The 26,050-nt window shown below is 34.7% G+C and overlaps 3 protein-coding genes across 3 annotated transcripts; all 3 read left to right on the forward strand.

Annotated features, from left to right (window-relative positions):
* The first annotated feature begins 483 nt into the window (after nucleotides 1–483).
* LOC133283686 (ABC transporter D family member 1) lies at nucleotides 484–18,159 on the forward strand. The gene is made up of 27 exons (XM_061480583.1): nucleotides 484–544; nucleotides 688–846; nucleotides 2,444–2,584; nucleotides 3,467–3,743; nucleotides 5,321–5,545; nucleotides 6,567–6,764; nucleotides 6,922–7,376; nucleotides 7,514–7,652; nucleotides 7,740–7,818; nucleotides 8,009–8,247; nucleotides 8,364–8,668; nucleotides 8,750–8,855; nucleotides 8,949–9,107; nucleotides 10,570–10,669; nucleotides 10,746–10,854; nucleotides 11,323–11,413; nucleotides 13,710–13,834; nucleotides 13,960–14,109; nucleotides 14,207–14,279; nucleotides 15,208–15,388; nucleotides 15,469–15,627; nucleotides 15,747–15,905; nucleotides 16,000–16,236; nucleotides 16,633–16,796; nucleotides 17,140–17,192; nucleotides 17,299–17,377; nucleotides 17,692–18,159. The coding sequence occupies exons 3-27, from the start codon at nucleotides 2,523–2,525 to the stop codon at nucleotides 17,776–17,778; spliced, it is 4,011 nt and encodes a 1,336-aa protein (XP_061336567.1). The 5' UTR covers nucleotides 484–544; nucleotides 688–846; nucleotides 2,444–2,522; the 3' UTR covers nucleotides 17,779–18,159.
* A 3,014-nt stretch (nucleotides 18,160–21,173) lies between these two features.
* Nucleotides 21,174–21,782, forward strand: LOC133283674 (uncharacterized). Its single transcript, XM_061480569.1, has one exon. The coding sequence runs from the start codon at nucleotides 21,174–21,176 to the stop codon at nucleotides 21,780–21,782; it is 609 nt and encodes a 202-aa protein (XP_061336553.1).
* A 3,392-nt stretch (nucleotides 21,783–25,174) lies between these two features.
* Nucleotides 25,175–25,868, forward strand: LOC133283719 (uncharacterized). The gene has a single exon (XM_061480627.1). It carries the CDS (start codon nucleotides 25,251–25,253, stop codon nucleotides 25,866–25,868), a length of 618 nt encoding a protein of 205 aa, XP_061336611.1. The 5' UTR covers nucleotides 25,175–25,250.
* Nucleotides 25,869–26,050: the final 182 nt, after the last annotated feature.

Consider the following 26,050-nt stretch of genomic DNA (forward strand, 5'->3'; position numbering starts at 1 on the left):
AATGTAGAAATAAATATAAAGTATTAAATATGAGAAATCATGATCATACACAGATGAAAATAAATATAACCGTTGGATCAACATAATCGATCTAACGGTGAAATTGATTGGTAGTAACATTAGTAATAATCATAATTGGTTGTTATAATATCTTTTCTCTATTATTAAACCTATTAAATGATTTACAATAATATTATATCAAAATTAAATAATTTTTTATGTGAACAAAAATGCTAAGATATATTAATTTTTTATATTATAATATAGAAAGCAAAACCATCCTCGTCGAACGCATGGTTATCCGTATATCCGTATAATTCCAATCCAAACCGGCCAGTCTTGACTCGGTTGATATTCGATTCTCTTCCAAAAACACCGGGAACCCGACCCGACCCGATTACGAACCGTCCTGCGGAAAGCGAAACACAAGTCGATTTTTCTTGCACTCCACCCTCGCACGCATCTAACATATCTTCCCAATTCCCTTGCGGTTTTATCTCAAGCACTTTACGTTCTCTTCCATCTTCAAATCTCAACTTAATAGGTATTCAAACCTGAAATCTGCTTCTCAAGCTCTTTTTTTCTCTATTTCAATGAAACTCACTTTTTGCTCGATTCACAAGTTCACATTTCTCTATTTCGATGTGCTAATAATTGATGTTCTCTTACTGTAATTTTCATTTGCAGATTCTGATTCCTGATTCTGATCGTTGCTGAGGACTGGTTTTCACAACAATCAATAGCGTTGCCAACAAATGCCAGCTCGTACTGAGCTAGAATAGGAACGTGCTCTGTTACCAAGCTTTAGACGTAATGGAACATTGTTAACACTATCAACCTTTGAAGGTTAGCCATCTCTGTTACCTATCCTCAACGTACTATATTTAACAGCCTTTTTTTGTTTGTTTGTTTTGCTACTAAGTTGCATGGATACGGCTACGAGTACCTATACTGGTGGAAAATTTTCTAAAAAACTAGGGTATGGGAAATATTAAAAAATAAATAAAAATAAAGTAATTAAATCATGAGAAATATTTAAGGAAGGCACAAGTTTTAAAGGAGTGGAATAGCAAATTGTTTCATTTAGTAGAAAACCTAGCCACTTGGTGTTCTTGCATGGATTGACTTGTGCTTGAGTGATAAGTGAGCATTGGGTATGTATCCATGTGTATTGAATGAGTTCGTACCCGATATTTACCTATTACTGGTATGAAAACCGTTTAGGAGGATCCATGCATCATAGTTTTACTACCGTGATAGGACAATGGGTTATTGTTGCTGGTTGTTCCTTCAGTGGCATTTTTGCTCTAACCTTACTTGAGCCCTGAAGTAAACAGTCACAAGGCATCAATTGGGGGCATTATCAGTAGATTGGGACAATGTGCTGAGCATATAGTTGTCGAATATTTATCCCTTTGTTTTCGAATATTTTTTAATTTTGAATATTTCGTATTTTGTTTGAAAAATTGTTTGGACATGTTGTCCATTCAGTGGCTGATGTTAAAGAGAATTAAAAAGGAATGCAAGTTTCTTTGAAAATTTGAAAGGTAACTGATAACATCCCTTTTGTAGATTATATGACTTCCTTAGCGTTTGTAGGTTTGTATTTGATCAATTATACTTTCTAATGGTGGAAAATGACAATCCAACTGAATGGTTCCTGATAGAGATATAATATAAATCCATTCACGTGTCTTCACTTAGTAGCTTAAGCTTTTGGGATAGGTAGTTCGTGACATGGTATCCGAGCTTCCAAGTGGTCTAGAGTTCAATTTGCCGCCTCCATTCTTCTAATAAAAAGTTAAATTTCAGCACAAGGTTGAGGGACCTATGAATTGTCCACGCTTCAAGTCCAAAATGCTTTTGCGTGAGGGGGTGTATTGGAGATACAACATAAATCCATTTGTGTCTTTACCTAATGGATTAAGTTTTTGGGAGAATTAGTTCATGACAGTTCCTACCAAAGAAGAGAACAGAATGGGGGAAAGGGGAACAATGGTAAACTGAAAAATTATTTTCAGGATATTTATTTGTATATCATCTCAGCATGGCTAAGTTTTCATACTTGGGGACTTTGATGCATGAACATGCCCTAATTTATCTGTCTTTGCCTTAAAGTCTATAAATGCTATTGATTCTCAAGAAAGAGCTCTTGCAACACTTGCCCTTTTTGTTTCTAGTTTCAAAGGTGTAATTCTATAATTAAGCTTTTGATCTGGTGAGATTATCACTTTGTGTCCCCTTAGTGCATTATGCTCCTTAATTTTTACACAAACATTATTTGAACATAGTTTGACATATATGTAGTTTGACATATATGTGGGTTCCTCATTAATGTGAGGAGCATGGTGCGGCTAAAGCATGCTACTCTGCCTAAAGATTTATAATTCCTGCAATTCTAGTTGCTGATCTGTCATTTTGTATGAAATTCAATATATGCTAGATTTTCTCGCGCTCCTGACTGTAAGAGGAACAACTACAACACTTTTATTTTTTGATAAGGGAGAGGTTGATCTTCCGCTATGTCTTCCCTTCAACTGTTGCAACTAACTCGGCATGGCCAGAATTTTCTGTCATCAAGGAGGTATTGAGCTCTATACGTTTCTTCTGGTGATACTTAATTTCATATCTAGCATTTAATTTTACTTACCATTTAACTAAATATTTTTCCTATTAACCTAAATATCAAGTTTTCAATTTTATCCAACTATTTGGTTCATAATGCCTAGGTAGGTTGTGAAGAGTGCATGGTTTCCACCCGGTCAGAGGTTTTTTGATTGTATTCTTATGATTCAAAATGGAATATACATCATACATGATGCTCAAAAACATGAGAAGGGAATTGCAGAACTCGCGCTGATATATGTTTAATCCAAAAAATAATAAATAAATGAATATATGTGATGATATAATGCTTACACTATTTCAAAATCCATCTGCTGCAATCTCAGGACTTCTAATGCTACTTTAATCTAAACTCTTAGTGACTGGTAATTATTAGTAATTGCCATTAGAAGTTGGACCCCAAAAACTTGCATTAGTTAGGTTGATTAGCAGCATGAAACATAAACTCAGGATACTTAGTTACAGTAAGAAGGTTCCATGAAAGAGACAAATCCTGTATTGGCAGAAGCATGGTTGCAAAGTTTCATATTTGCTCTTGAAATTTATTTCTCAATGATTCTGCTTCTTTTCAAGATCAATGAATGTTACTCTGGGTTGATTTTGCATGAAATGTTGAATTATTCCTCTTGATTTTTAACATTACCGTTAGATGTTTATCTGAGAAATGTTTTTTCCGCTTTGATCATATCCCTGTTTGCTTGTATTAGCAGTAGTATCTTTTTACTCCTTGTACACCATAATTTTTTTGTTTGACTTGTATTAATAAAATTATTAGGTGGTTTAACTAATTTTTGGGTAAACTGTAATATTGTTGATGCTTTCTATGGATGGTTAATGACAGGAAAGCTTTACTACTTGCATCTGGTATCTTAGTTGTTGGTGGAACAGCTGCATATATATCAAGGTTTAGAGTTAATAAACATGATTTATTTGGCCATTGTAATGGGCACAACAATGACAAAGAAGTCGCAGAGGAAGAGATTGTGAAGGGCACAACTGCACCAAAAAATAAACAAAAGAAAGGGCGGTCGAAGTCACTTCAAGTCCTTGCTGCGATTCTTCTATCTGAAATGGGCCAATTAGGTGCAAGGGATCTTTTAGCTTTAATTGCCATAGTGGTAAGGTTATTTTGTTGGGGATGATTATGCTTTGTGCTTGCCTTCAATTTTTTGAAATGAGCCTGTTAGGACCCATTTGCAAAGTATGGGACTTGGAGTCCCACATTGGTTGTATGGGCAACTAATGTGGGGTTTATAAGGCCTTGGACACTTCCACTCTTTGAGCTAGCTTTTGGAGTGGTGCACCTCAAGGTTCTTACCAAATGGTATCAGAGCCTTCCATTATGTCTCCCGATTGCAATCGAGCGGCGCGGGTGGTGACGCCGGCATTGCAGTGTTCGCCCGCGGCTAGTAAAAGACTAGCGCAAAGTCAGCCCCGCGTGGGTGCCAGGACTGCGGAGCGTGGTGGAATGTTAGGACCCATTTGCAAGGTATGGGACTTGGAGTCCCACATTGGTTGTATGGGCAACTAATGTGGGGTTTATAAGGCCTTGGACACTCCTACCCTTTGAGCTAGCTTTTGGGGTGATGCACCTCAAGGTTCTTACCAGAGCCTTAATTGTATTCAAGGATTCATGATGGTATTTAACACCATCTATTTATCTTTGAGATTATAGAATCTAGTCTTAACTTAGTGAGGCCTTGCCTGCCACATGTAATGCATACTCACTATTCAGATGAAAGATATTGATCAAAATCAAGTAGTTTGTTGCACCTGTCATTCATAATTTCGAACAAATGTGGAGTCTGCTGTTATGCACACCTTGAGTGGGCAGATATGATTCTCCTGCTGCTGCTCATCATCAGGAGGAACAGGACTCTTATGTGTTGTATGTGTACTGGGGTTTTATTCTTGTTGGCGTGGGAACTGTGATTGAAGATTTATGTGTTGTTTTCCTTTTTCTTATATTGGAGTGGAGTGTTTCATAAAATAGTAGAGTGGAAAGGGCTCTATTATTTGTATGTTTGAAAAAGATAGTGTAGAATGGACTATGTAGAGGGTTGTAAATTTTTGAAATATCAAAATATCCCTCATTAAGAAAAGATAAAGAAAAAATAGAAACTTTGCCAATAATTTCCATTATTTATTTCATTGCTTTCTTTTATGCGTGTGGCATAACAAAAGTTCCTAGTTTCTTTACCTTTCCTGTACCTGGTGACAGATACATGGTCTGGAAGGAAACACAGAATACTTGTATGTAGAAAGAATAGTAATCTTATTAGTTTGAAGTTTTGATAAGGCGATAGGTCTTGGTTCTGATCTTGTATATAAATATGGTTTGGCTTTATTACTGTGTATACTTCTATACTATATAAGATTGCTCAGACTGCATAAGAATGCATTTTGCACTTGTCTACCTGTAGGAGTATGTGTGCTTAGAATATCAGTATGTGAACATTATGCAAGTAAATGAAATTGAGGGGAAAAATAAAGAAGGAGCATTTTTGTTTAAATGTTAAAACCGTGAGACTGGTCATTTTTGTATGCAATGCAAAAGAGATGTTGTATGCAAAATATAACCAATAAATTTCTTTGTCTTACATATTCTGAAACATATTGGTTGAACCCCCCTCTCGCACAAGAAAAAAAGTAAAGAGGTTGAATCAGTGATATTTAAAATTTCATGTATTTGCAGGCGCTGCGAACTTCTTTGAGCAACAGGCTAGCTAAAGTACAAGGCTTCCTATTTCGTGCTGCTTTTCTTCGTCGTGTACCATTGTTTTTTCGGCTGATTTCAGAAAATATTCTTTTGTGCTTCCTCTTATCAACCATTCATTCAACATCTAAGTACATAACAGGAACTTTGAGTCTTCATTTCAGAAAAATATTGACAAAGCTTATCCATTCCCACTATTTTGAGGTATAAATTGTTGAATTGAATGTGAACGCTTACATCTATTTTGTCTGTATTGAACTATTGATCAGTTTATGTATTCCTAGTTGCTACTGTCTTATGAAGTGTATGTATTTAGTTGCCAACATTTATCTTAGTCTTGATTTTTTTTTCTCGTTGTTTTTTACATGTTTATATGCCAAGTCTGTTTCATCTCTATTTGCAATTTTTGAAAATTCACTATGTAATATTTTCGGAATTTTCCCTGTTGACACCTTAAGGTCTGTTGCTGCCTTCTCCTTGCTTAAAGAATATGGATAGTATTTGGTTACGGACTGTTAACCTTCTGGGCACATGAATTTGAACTTGTTAATAATATAATTTTTTTTAGAAAAAGAAAAATGGCCTGATGGTTTAGCTGGTTATTTTCTGGCATATCTTTAGGATCTTGGGTTGGTCCCCACCAGGACCATCCCGGATGCTTTTCAACATCTTGCATTAAGTGGAGGTTACTGGAGGTGTGACTGAAAAAATAAAAATCTCTACATGTTCCTTGAGCAACTGTTCTTCCTTCTCAAAGGAGAATCCAGTATCCAATATACTCTTTAAAGTTCCAAATATGCAACGCCGACACTCATGTTTGTTAAGAACCTTGAGCTAGCTTTTGGGGTGGTGTATCCCAAGGTTCTTCACATGGTATCAGAGCCTCGCCGCCCCCCACTTTCTCTTGTGGCGTTTCTTAGCACAGGTAAGTTGGGCCTGTTGCATTGTCCACTCTTCAAGTCCAATGAGCTCTCGTGTGAAGGGGCGTGTTGAGATATATAGTCCCACATTAGTTGTATGTGCAACTAATGTGGAGTTTATAAGGTCTTGGGCACTCCCACCCTTTGAGCTAGCTTTTGGGGTGGTGACCTCAAGGTTCTTAACAATGTTTTTTATTTTGTGAGAAGTGTAGTCTCAATTGGTTGAGTAAAGTCTAAAAAGTATGTTATAATGCTCAATTTAGTTCTTACTATGACTTTCTGTTTATCATTTATTTTGCTTTCAGAACATGGTGTATTACAAAATATCGCATGTTGATGGTCGGATAACTAACCCGGAGCAAAGAATTGCCAGTGACGTGCCAAAGTTCTGTTCGGAGTTGAGTGAAATTGTACATGATGATCTAACTGCAGTGGCTGATGGACTTCTATACACTTGGCGACTGTGTTCGTATGCTAGCCCAAAATATGTCCTCTGGATATTGGTACCTCTGTAATTGAACTGTACTGTTTCATATATTTCTCATTAGCAGCTTCTATTTATACTTTTGAGTATTTGCTGATGGCTGGAGGTTATTAGAACTTAAATCTGATCTTAAAATCAGTGCTTGTCTTCTCAATCTACTGTTCTGGCCTTTTCAGGCCTATGTACTTGGAGCTGGGGCTGCTATCGGAAACTTCTCTCCTTCTTTTGGGAAACTTATGTCCAGAGAACAGCAATTGGAAGGAGAGTATCGACAGCTTCACTCACGATTAAGGACGCACTCAGAAAGTATAGCATTTTACGGTGGAGAAAGGACGGAAGAAGCTTATATTCAACAGAAGTTTAAGACCTTGGTTAGGCACATGAATAGTGTGCTACATGATCATTGGTGGTTCGGCATGATTCAGGACTTTTTATTGAAGTACCTTGGTGCTACTGTTGCTGTTATTTTGATTGTTGAACCTTTCTTTTCTGGCCATCTAAGGCCTGACAGTTCAACTTTAGGGCGTGCAAAGATGTTAAGCAATCTAAGATATCATACTAGTGTCATAATTTCCCTATTTCAGTCTCTAGGAACTCTTTCTATCAGTGCAAGGCGGCTCAATCGTCTCAGGTATATTTGATCTTTCATTTCTGTCATTTTTAGGAGTTAATATTAGATGCTTTTATTGGTCTCTAGCCATGCTTATATGCAATTCATAGATTTATTTTGTCTGCCAACATGTTCTGACCTAACTGTATGTATCACAGTGGGTATGCTGATCGCATTCATGAATTAATGGCTGTATCAAGGGAGCTAAGCTTGGTGGATGAGAAATCTTCACTGCAAAGAAAAGGAAGTAGAAATCGCATTAGTGAAGCTAACTACATTGAATTTTCTGGTGTCAAGGCAAGTCAAATCTGCTCAACTATCTATCAACTTTGACTTCATATTGTGTTTGTCATGTTTGAATAGTGAAGGTGCATCCAATTTCAGGTTGTGACCCCAACTGGTAATGTCTTGGTGGATGATCTGAGCCTTAGGGTTGAGTCAGGATCTAATCTTTTGATTACAGGTTGCCATCTGAACTCTCTTTTTGGTGGCCCTTCTTTCTATTTTTATTTATTTATTTATTTTTTGGGTTGAGTCAGCCTTGAAAATTGTTGTTATTTTATTATCCATTTATTTTGTTGCAAGAGTCATTATAAAATATAATCTGCGATGTTTGATTGTTTGACGTGTCATTGATGATTCTTTGGCTGAAGGTCCAAATGGCAGTGGAAAGAGCTCGCTTTTCCGGGTTCTAGGTGGTCTTTGGCCACTGATATCTGGATATATTGTGAAACCTGGCATTGGCTCTGATCTTAATAAGGAGATTTTCTATGTGCCACAAAGACCATACACTGCTGTAGGAACACTTCGTGATCAGTTAATTTATCCTCTTACTGCAGATCAAGAGGTTGAACCACTCACAGATCGTGGGATGGTGGAGCTATTGAAAAATGTAAAGTTCACATCTAATCCCATGTCTTTTTCAATGTCACATAAATATGTAGCAAAGTTTATTGATGGTTTGGTTGATGTTATTATACGTGGAAATTGCATGTATATGTATTCAAGGTTGACCTTGAATACTTGTTGGACCGTTACCCGCCTGAAAAAGAGGTAAACTGGGGCGATGAGCTTTCATTGGGTGAGCAACAGAGATTGGGCATGGCTAGACTTTTTTACCATAAGCCTACATTTGCAATTCTTGATGAGTGCACAAGTGCTGTCACTACTGATATGGAAGAACGATTTTGTGCTAAAGTTCGGGCCATGGGAACATCATGCATTACCATATCACATCGCCCAGCATTGGTTGCATTCCATGATTTGGTTTTATCCTTAGATGGTGAAGGAGGATGGAGTGTTCATTATAGAAGGTTGGAACTTTACTGTGCTATTTATCATTGTTCTACTTTAGAGTTATGTTATCGTTTATGAGACTAAGATTTAAATTCCAGGGAGGACTCTTCTACTGCAATGGGAATTGATACAATGAAGTTATCAGAAACAAAACGACAGAGTGATGCAAAGGCAGTTCAACTAGCATTTTCCATGAGCAAAAAGGTTTAGATTTTTTTTCTAATTTTGGTAATTGTGATGTCTTCATTGTTCTTTATTTTACTTTGATTTTGAAGATTTCCACACCTTTTCCCCTAGGATTCTGCATACCCAAATTCAAAGGCACAGTCATATACTGCAGAGGTGATATCATCATCTCCATGTGTGAATCATGCTATTTCACAATCTTCTGTACCCCAACTCTGTGGTAAAACAAGGGCTTTGCCATTGAGAGTGGCTGCCATGTGCAAAGTATTGGTGAGTACCTTTTGTAGATATGTTCTTAAAAGGCTTTTACTCTCTTTTTTGTGTGGGTGCGCGCAGTGCAGTTGGACAACTTCTGTCATATTAATTAATTCTAAATGCTTTTTGAGTGTTTTATTTATGAAATCTTTGGTATTGATATTTGGCTGTGATAATTATAAGCCCAAGCATTAGTACCTACATCTCTTCAATCAATTTAACGCACTCAAGTTCACCCTTGCCACCTACAGTTCTTGTATACTGGTCATTGATAGGTTGGCTAACTTGCAGCTGGTTTTGTTTTCAGGCTTTGGTTGGTTGGGAAATTAATGCAGTAATGATTTTTTCATTCAATTTTTTTTTACTGATTCTCTGTTTTTTGTTTATTAACCTAAAAAGAAAAAAGAGCTTAAAGCTTTAACATATGGCCAAGCTCCCCAGCTTTTGGACTTTCCCGATCATCACTGATTTTCTTCAAGGGATCAATGGTGGTGCTCACTACATCCATAAGTAATGAAGTTAAAATGTTGAACAGGCAGAAAATTAAGAAAAATGGAGAAAGCTGCTTTTGACTAGGCTTAATTCTATTAATTCTGCCCAATATTACTAAACTTGTAAGACGTGAACATTTAAATGCAATCGAGTAACATCTAAACCACATTAATTCAAACCCAAATACAGATCAGGAACCGGGACTCTAAAATTATAAAGTTTCTTAAAATTAATGATATTTCCATAAATAAATAATTACAATTATTTACAACATAAACAGAAGAAATTGCATTTGATAAAAGAGAAACATAAGTTCTCAATTATAGTTATCAAAATAACAAAATATTTAACTCCATTCAATTATATTTATCAAAATATTTATAAAAAAATAATAATTACAATTATGTACAACGTTTTAGTCACTTTTCTATGCGATTTTGGCATCACTTACTTTTTTCTTATGCTGGAATTTATTCTAATATTTCAAAATGGGGGCGTCAGGGATCAAATCAAAGCTTAAGCTAATAGATGAAGGCTTATAAATAATTTTGTATCTCTAACAAATTACAATAAGACCCATTTAAATGAGACCATATGTTATGATGTCTTTCCTTTTTAAGCTTATCTTCCAGTGAAGCATTTGCAATCATGTAACTCTAATGGGATGGAATGAATGTAAATACATTACTATGAGCCAACCACTCTTATAAAAGAATTTGCTATGCATGTACTTTAATTAATCTGTAAAAGGGAAAACCCCGGTGTACAAAGCTCGCTGCAAAGGTAGTGGTGAGGGTTGATTGTCCGCAGCTATACCATTATATTTTTGCAAAGATATTGTTTCCTAGACTCGAATTCGTGACCTTCCTTCCGATCACAAAAGAACAAACTTACCACTGCTCTAAGGCTTGCCCTTTGCTTTAATTGATCTATAACTATAGTATATTTCAGGTGCATCTATGTTATGTGAACTGTTTACTTTCAGGTACCCACTGTGCTTGATAAACAAGGTGCACAATTGCTTGCTGTCGCTTTTCTTGTTGTTTCAAGAACATGGGTTTCAGATCGTATTGCATCACTGAATGGTATTTTCTCATCTTTGACTTTTCATTAATCTGAGAATCCATGCATATAATGTGAAAAGAAAATTTAATTTCTCAGGTACCACTGTGAAGTTTGTTTTGGAGCAGGATAAAGCTTCTTTTATTCGGTTAATTGGTCTAAGTGTTCTTCAAAGTGCTGCATCTTCCTTCATTGCACCTTCTATAAGGTAATTGGTTCAAATCCATCTGAAATCTTAGTTTCTTTTATCTTTTACCAATAACTGGTAATGGTGTTTTACATATGGTTGCCGTCTTGCTGATGAATTTTTTTATTATATCTAAAAGAAGTTAATATCATTGTTGTTAAATATCAGGACTTTAGAGGCATATGCAAAAAAACCCGTGTGTTTCAACTAGATAACGGAGGCTCTATTATATAACTGAATAAAAAGGAATTACAAAAAGATATACATAATGTGGGACTACTCTATATTATTATATTTACAATAATTGTTTATGGAAAACTTTCTGATATATATAAAAAATGTTAAGATGGGAAAGTTAAATAGATAGTTTAAAGCATTGAAACTTGAAAAGAGGAAGAAAGAGGGGGGGGGGGGGGGGGGGATGTGAACTGGTTGGCCTAACAAGCCTTTTAAATACCAAATTTGAGTAAATTATATCTTCTTCTTCAGACACTTGACAGCCAGGCTGGCCCTCGGGTGGCGGATTCGTTTGACACAACATCTACTCAAGAACTACTTGAGAAGCAATGCATTCTACAAGGTAATTGAATATGAACCATTCATTCATCCTTTTGCTTCTCCTGTTTATTGAACATTGTAATCATGTTTTTATTTGTGCTTCAGTGATTAGTTTTTATTTGATAACTTACGATTAATTATCATTTGTAATATTTGATGTGGAACTTTTTCATGAAATAATTTGTAGCTCAGTTAATTATATCTTTATGATTGCTTTATATGTTTTCTCCTTCAAATTTAACTTAGTTTTCACCTTGGTTCCTTGACCTCTTCAGTGTTCCACTGTCTCTGTAACTATTAAATCCGTATCAATATTTTTCCTTCTCCCACGGTAGATATGCACAAGTGTTAAAGTATGACAGCATTCCTGGAACTGCTATATAGGCAATACAATTATGCTTGCATGACTTCTGCTAATCACACTAAGGAGCCATTGGGTATGCAGAATCTGAAATTTCCATCCTGAGCCATGGGAATAACAACCCCTGGAAACTGGAAAGCAGGGGTTTTTATGTTTGTTTTTGTTAGAGATATTATATAAAATCATTAATTTGTGTTTACTTAACAATTTAAATTGTTGGGAGAGTTGCTTCATGTCATGAGCCAACTCTCTCAAAAGCTTAAATTATTACGTGAAGACCCATGAATGATTTTATATTATACTCTAACATACTCCCTTACACAAGTCCCTTTTGGGTTTGAAGCACGAACAATGCACAAGCCCACCCGCCTTGTGCTGAAATTCAACTTTTTATTAGAAGAATATGGGAAATAAGGATTGAACTCGATATCAGTTAAACAGAAAGGCTCCAATACCATGTTATGAACCAATTCTCCCAAAAGTTTAAGCTATTAGATGAAAATATATAAATGATTTTATATTATATCTCTTAACAATTTTGTGATAGGAATATAAATTTGTATTCTTGGGAATTGATGATTGTTATTTTTGGTTAAACATCATATTGTTGAGCAATTTTTGTTACTCACCAAAACTACCCCGGGATTAGGGACATAAATGGTTCAAACGACCTATCAGGGGCCTACATTAGGTCAGGCTTGGCCTGATATATTAAGTAAAATAAGACAGGTTCAAGCTTTTAAAAAAACCAGTTTAGAAAATAGATCATAGGCCCACTTTTGCAAGGTTTGACCTATAAAGCTACAGGCCCGCCTATTTCGTATAATTTATTTTATTTAAAATAAAATAAAATAAATATTTAAATAATTTAAATCAATAAAATAATATTTTTTTCTAATTCTTAATAGATATTGAGAACTTGATAGACTTAAATAGGCTAACATGCCTAGTCATGTTTTTTTTTAATATAGGTCAGATCAAGCCTATAATTTAGCTCATGCTAGGCTAATAGGCTAGGCCAGGCTCAAAATATTTTATATTGGACTAGCCTATTTAGACCAAAGCCTAGCTAGGCTCAGCCCATTTACACCCCTACTCGTGAGTAAAATATATTGAAAAATTGTGACATTTATATTTTTACTATTTCATCCTCTCCGTACCACTCCTCATTAAACCTCGACTTGTGAGGATAGGGTGAAGACAATTCTTGTACATAGCCTTACCCATACATATTTTGAAAGAGGCCGTTTCCCGGATTCAAACCCGTGACTTTCAATTACAAAGGAGCAGCTCTAAAGTTGCTCGAGGCTCGCCCTCTTTATTTCATCCTCTTGTATATATTATAAAAAATGAGATTTAATACTTCGAAATGAAGTGAAATGCCTAAACTCTTCTCAAAATAAAAAACTGCAGACTACAAATAAGGGCTTCTGAAAGAGAAGGATGATTTTTAATGAAAAGTTATGAGTGACTTTTTACCAGAGAAATACATTACAGAATACAATTGCTTTCGTTGAAAGGGTTCTTTCAGACACAGAGAGCATTGGTATTAGTGATTAGGTGGGGGTAGATAGATATTAGTGAGGAGTGGGTAAAATATTATTTTTATGTTCTATTTTACTCCATTCCCGTAGGAATATTAGATACTCACTCCTTTGGGCAGGAATCATATTCCAACAAAATGCGGGAAAATAGCATGAATTATACCTCACATTAAATTTTTAAACACAAGTATCTGAAATTTCCGAAGGTCTATTCACAGAAATCCTAAAAGATGCCAATACCAAATTGTCCCTATAAAGCATTGATTTTAATTAAATTTCGGGGATAAAAAGTATGAATTACTCTCTTTGTCGTTATGTTATGAATAATTAGAATCTTTCATTTGGCTTTGAAGCCCTTCAGGCAGATGTCTGGGACTTGGTCTCAAATTTCTGTTACATATATATCTTTGTAGGTCTTCCACATGGCAAGCAAAAATATTGATGCAGATCAGAGGATAACTCACGACTTGGAGAAGTTAACAACAGACTTGTCTGGACTGGTCACAGGAATGGTAAAGCCATCTGTGGATATTTTGTGGTGAGTACCTCATTAAACTGAGTGATTATATTACTAGTGTGTATTTTATTAGCACTTGAAATAGCATATTTAATGCTTGTTCTTTTCTTCTACTGACTTAACTAAGTACTTTTGTTTTTCTTAAGGTTCACGTGGAGGATGAAGTTGTTAACTGGTCAGAGGGGAGTTGCCATACTCTATGCTTACATGTTACTTGGTCTGGGATTTTTGAGAACTGTTACTCCTGATTTTGGTGATTTGATAAGCCAAGAACAACAACTTGAAGGGACATTTAGGTAAACCCATTAATGTTTCTGCGATTTCTATCATGGCACTAAACATATAGTGTGGTGGAAATGATTCTAACCTTTTTCAACTTTATGGTTCTGCTAGGTTCATGCACGAAAGACTCTGTACTCATGCTGAATCTGTGGCTTTCTTTGGAGGTGGTGCTCGAGAAAAAGCTGTGAGCATCCCGACTCAACAATATTTAATGTCTTTTTCTTAAGGGTGTGCTTATTTGAGAAGGTGCAAAATTTAGAATGAAAATCACTTCAAACTTCCTTGCACAATCCAAAATGCGGAATGGTTGACTGTATGTAGAGTGCATTTCATTTACTCTCCACCCCCCCAAATTTTGAACACACCATTGCATGACATTTTACCAAACAATACAGTGAAAATCAAAATCATTCCATTCCACTCTGTTTTCACTCCCATCTTATTTTTCCACTTTCTCATTTACCACTTCCTTGAACTAGCAAACCCTAAAGGCACTTGTGCATGAGTTTTTGTGTTTTATAAAATCTTATTTGATGTTCGGCTCTAATATGGGGCTTGTGATTAGGTTGGAGGTTTTAAAGGATAAGTATGACTTATTTATTGTAGAAAATCAGAATTAATTACTTGTAAATAATTTCATATATTGAGGATATTATCATATTCCTGATTTTTCGGGATCAATTAGGATTAGTTTCATCTTTCCTTTAATTAGGATTGATTTCATAATTATCTAGTTTCCCATTTTACTCATAGCTTACCTGTATATATTGTAACCTCATTATTAATTATTCAAGTCAACACAAAAGGTGTTCACAATTTTCACATGGTATAGAGTTCGATTCTTGTCGTCCCCATTCTTTAAAAAGTTTAATTTCCATGTTTCAAACTCTAAAAAAAAGGAAAAAAAGTGTCCTTGGTGTGATAGACCTGAAAATTGTCCACGGCCACGCCTTAAATGGCTCTTGGCGTGAAAAGGTGTATTAAAGAATAACATAATGTTAAATAATGCTTGTGCTTTCATCTAACAACTTAAGCTTTTGGTTTCACATTTATTTTTCCTTAGCTTACAGTTTATTGCAGGCTTTAAATTTTACTCTCTTAACATTGTGCAGATGGTTGAATCGAGATTCGGAGAACTTCTCACCCACTCCAAGTACCTTTTGAAAAAGAAGTGGCTGTTTGGTATACTGGATGATTTTATCACAAAGCAACTCCCTCATAATGTGACTTGGTTGCTGAGCATGTTGTATGCTATCGAACATAAGGGAGACCGCGCATCAATAAGTACTCAGGGTAGGATTATTGTACTGTTCTTAGTTACTTTATTTATCTCCCTCTTGTCCCCCACTGACATACACAGTGCTATCTTACAGGTGAGCTGGCACATGCATTGAGATTCTTAGCCTCTGTTGTTTCTCAAAGCTTTTTAGCTTTTGGTGATATTCTTGAATTGCATAGAAAGTTTGTAGAGCTTTCTGGTGGTATTAATCGGATTTTTGAGCTTGAAGAGCTCCTGGATGCAGCTCAGTCTGGTATTTCATCATCATTACGTAGTTTTATAAGCAAGCATACCAAATAATATCTTGCTGTTTCTGTAGCAGTAATTCTTTATAATAGTCATCATGTGCTAATAATATATTGGATGGTACAGGGGACTTTGTCAATGGTGGTGCTATATCTCCAGTGAGAGATTATCATTCTAAAGATGTTATTTCCTTTTCTAAGGTTGATATTGTAACCCCTTCTCAGAAGATGTTGGCCAGCAAGTTGACATGTGACATTGAGCTTGGGGGAAGCTTGCTTGTTACCGGTTGGTACAGTTGTTATTTGATTATATTTTCCATTTTAGAAGAGGGAATTCTCTTGTGATTAGAATTTAAATCTTATGTGTCATATTTTAAAAGGTCCAAATGGAAGTGGAAAAAGTTCCATTTTCAGAGTTCTTAGAGGACTTTGGCCAATTGCAAGTGGAAGACTCTCTAGACCATCTGAAGATGTGGATCAAGAGGCTGGATCAGGTTGTGGCATCTTCTATGTTCCTCAACGGCCCTATACATGCTTGGGAACCCTGCGGGATCAAATTATATACCCCCTGTCCCGTGAGGAAGCAGAATTTAGAGTATTGAAGATGCACGGAAAAGGTATCTTGGGTACATGAAACAAGACAGGCTCCGGAAATGCCCTTAAGGGTTAAAAATGATGCTACCTGACTACACATTAGCAACCTTTGTTCATTTGACTAAAGTTTAAAATGATGCTACCTATTTTGCTTTTGATTAATCACCACTAACTGAAAATAAGTTCACTTCTTAGCTCTCCTACAGTTGTGATAATTATGGAATTATTTAGATGTTAGTCATGTTGACAGTTTTGAATATTTCTCCTTTCTCTAATTTTAGATGGGCAAAATTACTCTCGTCGGTTTCCTTTTGGAAACCAATAATAACTTCTTGTTGTCTTCTTATCATTTAAAGGATGCATTTTATTTAGTTTGTTTTTCCATTTTAGTTCTGATCATTGTAATCTTGCTAGTTCAGGTAAAAAACATCCTGACAATGGAAACTTGTTGGACACGCACTTGCAAGTTATCCTAGGGAGTGTTCGGTTGAATTATCTTCTAGAAAGGGACCAAAGTGGCTGGGATGCAAATCTAAACTGGGAAGACATTCTCTCTCTTGGAGAGCAGCAGAGGTTAGGCATGGTATGTGAATCTACTCCGTAGTAATTATAGAATGAGTTTGTTAAATTTCTTTAATTTTTTTTTAATATGGTATAGGCCTTAAGAAGGGCCGGCTTGGCTCAGCGGTAAGCTTGCTTGCCGTGGTGTGTCAGGTCGCGGGTTCGAATCAGCCTCTCTGCAAAAAGCAGGGGAAAGACTGCCTAGAGTATTCCCTTCCCCAGACACTCACGAAGTGGGTATTTGAACTGGGTCGGCCCTTATGGTATAGGCCTTAAACTTCAGTTCCTAATTAGAGGAAGACATTATGATGCTTGTAATATTCTTCTATTGTTTGGATTTTAACATTTACCTTATGCTCTGTAAGGCCCGCTTGTTCTTCCATAAACCTAAATTTGGTATCCTCGACGAGTGCACCAAGTATGTATCAGTACCTTTGCCTTTTTATCTCACGAGGAATTGTTTACTTCGTATTTGTTGTTAACCTTGTTTTATACTGTCTCTGAAAAAAAAAATATGATGGCAGTGCAACTAGTGTTGATGTCGAAGAACACCTATACGGGCTTGCGAAGAATATGGGAATAACAGTTGTTACTTCCTCACAAGTAAGTCTCTATAAGTGTAGTACTAAAGAAAAGAAAATTTAAACTTTGTCATGGAAAATCTAGGGAATTAAGGGCAGTTCCGTACTTAGTTGTTCTTGTTTCACTACTATTTGGATTTGGTATGCATTTTGTACTCGCCTATTTGGTAAGGGATTCCTTATGTGATTTGTAGATGCAATACATTCCTTCTCTACACATAACTGTATGGTTTTTATTTAGTTCTAGTTGAGTCAGTTATTAACTTTTCTAAACATAAACATGCATAATAGCCAGGCAAATCGTGTCAAACTAATTGTCTTTGCTCCTGTTCTCAGCGTCCTGCCTTAATACCATTTCATTCAATGGAACTGCGGCTGATTGATGGTGAGGGTAATTGGGAACTTCGTTTGATCAAGCAATGATTTAAAAGATATTGTTGCTGCAGAATCTCATTGTTATTATTTGAGATGTAGCCGAGTCTTAGCATATTGGCTGATTACAAGCGGAAATTAGGTATGCCAATGATGGTCATTCCTATTTTCTTTCATCTTGGGTTTACCATATTCTCCAAGCTTCATTTTTGCTCCATAGACTCGTGGGGGCTAACAAATCAAACAGCGTAAACAGCCAAATTTTGGATGATTTTAAGTTGGAGCACGCAACCTTGTCGTGATTTATGCAGTATATATAGATAATCATGTATAGGCTTTTCTCTCCTAATCTTAGGTAGTTGATATTTATTCATATTTTGTAGCCATTGGATGTAATGATTAATATTGTTTTATCAATAAAACGGTTCGAAACAGGAGTAGCTCTTGGAGAAGTGTTGTTGCCTTTATAATTCCATGCATTTTTGTGAGCTCGACTTTCTTCCTTCAAGTCAATTACTCCTATGCCAGCTGACATGCTTTCATCTTAACCAAAGAGGCGATGTTGTCATGCTAGTGGACTATGGATATTTTCTATGATATCAAACCTATCAAGAATGTAATTATTGGGACAATCATTCAAAATTCACCGTGATAGGAAAATTTTGGAGTAAGAACTGGAGCTGTACTTAAATTTGTTAGTCAGCATAAGTTATATTATTAATCAGCATCTGGCATAGAAATCTGATCATCCATAACTGCACCATTACATGAATTATAATCTGATCTGATTATCCATAAACACCAGAAGTGTCACTTTCCTACTAACGTGTGAAACTCAATCTCTAATTGGTTACTATCAGTGTTTTTAATTAGCTACTATTGATTTGGATTCGTATCGAATTTCACTATATACGCTTATAATTTGGTAAGCTTGCTCTTTCAAGATTATATTAAGGGTGTATGTGATAAATATGAAGGCATTTGCAAAGTCAGAATTACTTGCGATTGAGATGAACGATTAAGGCACCAGGAATATTTAACTGATTTTTCCGTTCTATTAGACATAAGTGGAAAACATCCCTTAACCAATTAGGATGCAATGGTTTTGTACTTGCATACTCCACATGGGAAATATTACTAACATCTAAAGCTACATCTGACTCTCGCGCGCGCACAAAAAAAAAATTAAATAGAAAAAATAAAAACTTTTTCCTTTTTCCTTTTTAAATTAGAAGGAAGTTGATATTTATAACTTATTTTCGTTTACAATCTCTTACTATCATACCTGAACCGTTGTTTTTTGTCAATCAATTATTATTTTTACAAATCAAACTCATTAGTTAATTACTAATTCGCAATAAATGATAACCATTGATGGGTGGAAATCAACAGTTAAGATATGATTACAAGAGGTCGTAAACAAAAATAGGTTGTAAGTATAACTTTCTTCTTGAATTAATAGCTAAAAACAGCTTTCTTTCTTTTCTTTTCTCCCATTTGTCAAGACATGACAAATAGGCATGTTTATCATATTTGTATGATTGTATCGACATAGTAATAAAACAGGTGAATAGCTTCTACTTATAATTTATAAATCTATATTAGCTTATAAGAATGACAATTACAGTAATAAATGTTTCGCGTTTAGTCCAGAGAGAGGCTTCTGCACTTATATGTGAATAAGAATTTTTTATTTTATTTTTCTTTCCAACTCTTATCAATGTGAAAGCATCCTTAATTCATATTCATCGATCCAAAGAATATTGAGTCTAATCACACACAATTGAATTGGACGCTAAAATAGCGGGATTTGATGTGAGGGCTTTGAGCCTTCTTTTATATAGCAAAGTCATGATTTGCTTGTGTCACCTTACTATGACAACATTCAATCGCATTGGTGGGTTCACGTCACTTCTGCAGCTAACTCCAATTGTAGGATGATATATATGCAGAATAAACATATTTCCTTAAGTATTTATTAAGGAAAAATATTTTTTCTTTTATGGCAGAAAAATTTCTCTGTCGCACTAATATAAAAGTGGGTGGATCCCATTGCAAAGAAAATGGAGAAAAAATATCATGAGATTCACTCACTTTTATATAAGTGTGCCAGAAAAAAAAAATTATAGTAAAAAGAAAATATTAAACACTATTTATTATTTGGCCGCTTGGACTGTTAGTGAACTGTACTCATCAACTTGCATAGTATGCGTCCAAATTCAAAATGCAGTAATATCTGAATAAAATTAGTTAATTACCAACACTTAGCCTCTGGAATGAAAATTGCATGATCAAATTAAATAGGTAAAAAAAGTAATGAATAAATCAACGTGATAAAAATTTGGTAATAGAGCATAAAATAGATATTACTTTAGAAAAGCTAAAAAAATGATACCTTGAGTTTCTCAATAATAATGGGTTAAAGATAAATAAAAAAAATAAGAATAATTGAACATGATATTAACTCTATAATGGAATAATATGACAAAGACTGTATTTTCATAAGCTGCACGAGAAGTAGAAAAATTTTATACTGTTTTACAATTCATGTAAATTAATTGAGATTTGTGTTTATCATATTATAAGAGATAATTTACATAAAAATGCATGGAGTTCATTTTTTTTTTCTTTTCACATGGCCCCACACATTTTATGTGTGTATAAGAAATAATTTTTTGATAAAAATATATGATATAATTTTATCTCCTTGAACATGAAAAATATTAATCTCATTAATTATTACAACTTATCAATTGGATAATAAGCATGTTGTCTTTCTTGGCGGCCAAGTCGATTGAAGCCAGCATTCAAGCAGCCCTTTATGAGAACACTAATAAATAAAAATGTTGTTTATTCTGATCTTTTCCACTTTTGGGGTCAGGGGGTGTGGTATTGCAACATGACTGATGAATTTTAACCCAATACCCTTGCTAGCTACTTGCAAGAGCCATATCGGAAATCTAGCCTTTCAAGATTCTGAAAGAGGCTTTGTTAAATAACATAAAATCTTCTGCACAATCTCCGGTGCATGATTTAAGATCAAAGTTGGCGTTTTGAATATTCACAAAGCACAACTGAAATACTGGCCAGTTATAAATTATATAATACTCTTCGGCACAATGTCATGTGGATGATTTAAGATCTAAGTTGGCCTTATAGTATTCACAAAATCACAAACTAAGATACTGGCCAGTTATAAAACTATATAATTAATACTATCTAAATGTGTTAGGATAAGAGCAGCTTCCTGGAAAGCATTTCCAACTTCTTTTTCCAATATATAAAAAATACAATCATATAGTATATAAATCATGGCTGTCCATGTCCAAATTAAACTCAGAACAACAAACCAAACTCAAACAAACCACTTACACTTTGCTTCCCTTTCTCTTCTTTTTAGCTAAAACACATAACAAGATATACTCTTATACACTCTCCATTTCTTAATGGATCTATCACAAAATCTTCCTTCCTTCAGCTGTGAACTTAGAATAATACAAGCCCAAAACGTTGAGTTCATCAAGTCAACCAAAAACCTATTTGCCAGGTTGTATCTTCCAGCAGGAAACAACAGAAGAATTCAACTCAACAGCAAAAAGGTTTCATCCAAATCTGTTCCCTTTTGGAACGAGTCTTTCAGCCTAGACTGTTCATGTCCCCAAGAATTCTTGGATACCCTTCAACAAGAAACTCTGGTGTTGGAGCTAAGGCAGAGCAACACAGCCCCACAAGTGCTGAGGAAGATTTTGGGGTCACATCTCGTGGGGAAGGGTGAGATTCCATGGAAGGAAATTCTTGAATCACCAAACATGGAGTTCAAGAAATGGGTGAAGATGGAGTTGGTGAGTGGTAGTGGTTGTGAAGATGCTATGTTCAGAGCACCAGAAGTACAAGTAGAGATTAAAATACAAGTGGCTTCAGCTGCAGAGAATAGGAGGAGGTTGAAGAACAAGTGGAATGAGTGTGGATGCAAACATGGCCATGATCACCATGACTGGTGCAGCACCGAAGATTATGATATATTTGCACTTGGTGCTGCTTTGGAAGCTTTTTGATTTAGAAGAGAGCAAGCAATGGAAGCACAAATTCATTATAGATTCTATGATCCCAGTTGCCTTTTTGTCTGTTTCTAACTTTGCAAGTCATGAGCATACATTGTTTATTTTTTTTAATGTTGGAATTGTATATATGATAAGATTATTTCTTTAATACTAATGAGACTCTGACACAATTGTTAAATCTGTGTGTTGGCAAAAGCTTGGGATGTGTGTACACTGAACCTAAACAAATTATTGCCAGTAATAAATCATAAAGTAAGTTCACATGAAAATAATTAAAATTGGAATATGACATGCAGGAATATTCAGTTATGTATGATGATCGTTTTTTTTTTTGTAATAAGATGATCGTTTTTAGTATTCTTATGATGTTGATATTGTTCAAGAAAAAACATTCAAATATCAAACAGAGATGCCTATCCTGTTTGCAGATTGTCTGTTTATGCAAAATATTTTCGGTTTTACGGATGTATGATCCAGTGGTGGAGTCATTTTGGTACTTATTGGTATTATCTAAATATTAATTTTTTTTATTTTTTTGGGATATAAATGAAAATTAGACACACAACTTAATACAAATTATTCAAATTCCTTGATAAACAATTCACTGGCTTAATTAAAACATATTTATAAACACTTAATGTTGTCCCAAACATTTAGAAGTAGCCTCTGTTATATTTATGCTCTATCCCTCATTTCAGTCTAGCTATCAAAGGCAGCTTACACAGACATGCAACCCGGCACATTACTCGAAGGTAGGTCTTCTCATCACAACAGGAAGACGCAAGAAAGGGGGGCTGGTTTTGAAGGAAGCGTTGAAAAAGCTTTAACAAAAAGGAGAAAAGAAAAAATAAGAGTAAATACCATTTTTAGTCCTTGTCAATATCTACGAAGTCCTTTTTAGTCCCTGACAATAAAAAAGGACCAAATTGGTCTCTAAAATTACAAAAAAATGGTCATGTTAGTCCTTATGTCAACTCCAAAATATGTAGAGTGGCCCTTTTCTTGTACTTTCAGGGACCACTCTGGTCCTTTTTTATTGCCAGAGACTGAAAAAGACTTCGTAGATATTGCCAGGGACTAAAAAATGTGTTTACTCAAAAAATAATAAGGATAGAGAGAAAGGAAAAATCTAAGGTTTGTGATGGAGCTGCTTCGCTCTTGAATTAAGGACACTCATTATTATAATTTGATGCTAAATATACATGGTTCCAATAATTTTATTATGATTAGAAGTGGTGTTGCTTTTCAGGATTGAGAAAGTTATACGTAACAAGTGAAAATGTATCACCACTGTGAAAGGTTTGGAACAATTCAAAAGATTTGCTTTGTTATATAATTTTTGATAATTGTTCATTTGAAGTTTTAATGTTAAGTGATATTATTTAGTCAATAATTTAGATAAGTATACTAGAATTCATATTAAATTTGTTCCTAATAAATTTGAGTCATTACGATAAATATTTTGATAATTTGATATGTCAAATTTTTTGACACCACTTAAATAATTTTCTTGGTTTCGCCGTTGTACTATTCACTCGGTACATTTTTTACCAAATATAAAAAAATAACACATTTACACTACCTTTATTTTTATGCTTATTTTCTTTCACCTTTTTTTTTTTCCTTTTAATAATAGAGTACCTACTCTCGTTGCATCCAAAATGTACTCTTGTTTGTGAGATACATAATCTAGCTGGAATCTTGTGCTCGTCTTTCAATTATTGGCTATTGAGGAGGCCTAACTGTCACACTAACGGCGAGATAACGTGTGCGTGAGATAAATGTGTTTCCTTACTCCTTAAATATTTATTACTTCACCTCTTGGATAGTTAGTAAATTGGACCCATCATCCTGCATAGTATGCATCCAAATCACATATCACTCAAAATGCAATAATATCTGAATAAAATTAGTTAATCACCAACACTTAGCCCTTGGAATAAAAATTTCATGATCAAATTAAATAGATAGAAAAAAGTAATGATTACATCAACGTGATAAAAATTTGGTATTAGAGCATAAAATAGATATGTGATATATAAGACCTGATAGTATAAGTTTATACTATACGTTATGACATTTTTAGTTATTTGGTGTGACCATCGTATAATATAAGCTTATACGGTAGAATTATTTAATACATAAAATGATATATAACTTAATCAGGTCTAAGGGGATGAGATTAGGCCTGATAAAGGATTGATGTATTAGCATCGCTGACCAGAGCAATTTTCAAGAATTAATATATTATTTTAACATTAATATATTAAAATAAAAATAATATTTTAATTTTTAAAAAATTGAAGATTTTTATTCTTATAAAAAATAATATATTTTTTGGAAATCGATAGATTTTTATAAAAATTAATATTATATAATATATTTAGAAAAATTATATAAATTTTTTATTAAAGGCTATTTTTGTTAAAAATATTTATTTTTATCATATCTAGTATTATACATTGCATTGTCAAACACTGTACGATATTATTTTATATAATACATTATCTTATAAAATATCATGTAAAATACTAGATAATATTAAAATTTAAGTAAGTTTTATACAACCGGATCTTATACTATTAAGCCTTATCTATACTATGCACCAAACATGTTGTTACAAAAACGCCAGAGTTTCTCAATAATGATATCAACTGTATAATGGAATAATATGACAGACAGTGTTTTCCTAAGCTTCACCAGTAGGAAAATTCTGTACTGTTTTATAATTTATGTAGAGTATTACAACTTATCAATTGGATAATAAACATGTGGTTAATGAGGGTCTTTCTTGACGGCCAAGTCGGTTGAAGCCAGCATTCAAGCAGCCCTTTAAGAGAACACTAATTAATAAAAATGTTGTTTATTCTGATCTTTTCCACCTTTGGGGTCAGGGGTTGTGGTATTGCAACGTGACTGTTGAAGTGTAACCCAATACCCTTGCAACTTGCAAGAGCCATATCGCAAATCTAGCCTTTCAAGATTCTGAAAGGGGCTTTGTTAAATAGGATATAATCTTCAGCACAATCTCCTGTGCATGATTTAAGATCAAAGTTGGCATTTAGAATATTCACAAATCACAAGTGAGACACTGGCCAGTTATAAATTATATACTACTCCTCAGGAGTCAGCACAATTTCATTTGCATGATTTAAGATCAAAGTTGGCCTTATAATATTCACAAAATCACAAACTAAGATACTGGTCAGGTATAAAACTATATAATTAATACTATCTAAATGTGTTAGGATAAGAGCAGATTCCTAGAAAGCATTTCCAACTTCTTTTTCCAATATATAAAAAATACAATCATATAGTATATAAATTATGGCCGTCCATGTCCAAATTAAACTCAGAACAACAACTCAAACTCAAACAAACCTCTTACCACTTTGCTTCCCTCTCGCTTCTTTTTAGCTAAAACACATAACAAGATATACTGAAATACTCACCATTTTTTTCATGGATCTATCACAAAAACTTCCTTCCTTCAGCTGTGAACTTAGAATAATACAAGCCCAAAACGTCGAGTTCATCAAGTCAACTAAAAACCTATTTGCCAGGTTGTATCTTCCAGCAGGAAACAACAAAAGAATTCAACTCAACAGCAAAAAGGTTTCATCCAAATCTGTTCCCTTTTGGAACGAGTCCTTCAGTCTAGATTGTTCATGTGCCCAAGAATTCTTGGATGCCCTTAAACAAGAAACTCTGGTGTTAGAGCTAAGGCAGAGCAACACAGCCCCACAAGTGCTGAGGAAGATTTTGGGGTCACATCTCGTGGGGAAGGGTGAGATTCCATGGAAGGAAATTCTTGAATCACCAAACATGGAGTTCAAGAAGTGGGTGAAGATGGAGTTGGTCAGTGGTAGTGGTTGTGAAGATGCTATGTTCAGAGCACCAGAAGTACAAGTAGAGATTAAAATACAAGTGGCTTCAGCTGCAGAGATGGAAAAGGAGAATAGAAGGAGGTTGAACAAGTGGAATGAGTGTGGATGCAAACATGGCCATGATCACCATGACTGGTGCAGCACCGAAGATTATGATATGTTTGCACTTGGTGCAGCTTTGGAAGCTTTTTGATATAGAAGAGAGCAAGTAAACGGAAGCACAAATTAATATTAGTTCAGTATAGATTCTGGGATTCCAGTTGCCTTTTTGTCTGTTTTTAACTATGCAATTCATGAGCATAGATTGTTTATTTATTTTTTAAGAAGCATGAACCCCTTTTTTTAATGTTGGAATTGTATATATGATAAGATTAT

Source organism: Gastrolobium bilobum, unplaced genomic scaffold (assembly GCF_033153095.1).
Source record: "Gastrolobium bilobum isolate Gb01-03AN ecotype WA unplaced genomic scaffold, APGP_CSIRO_Gbil_v1 utg7888, whole genome shotgun sequence".
In the NCBI taxonomy this organism is placed as follows: domain Eukaryota; kingdom Viridiplantae; phylum Streptophyta; class Magnoliopsida; order Fabales; family Fabaceae; genus Gastrolobium; species Gastrolobium bilobum.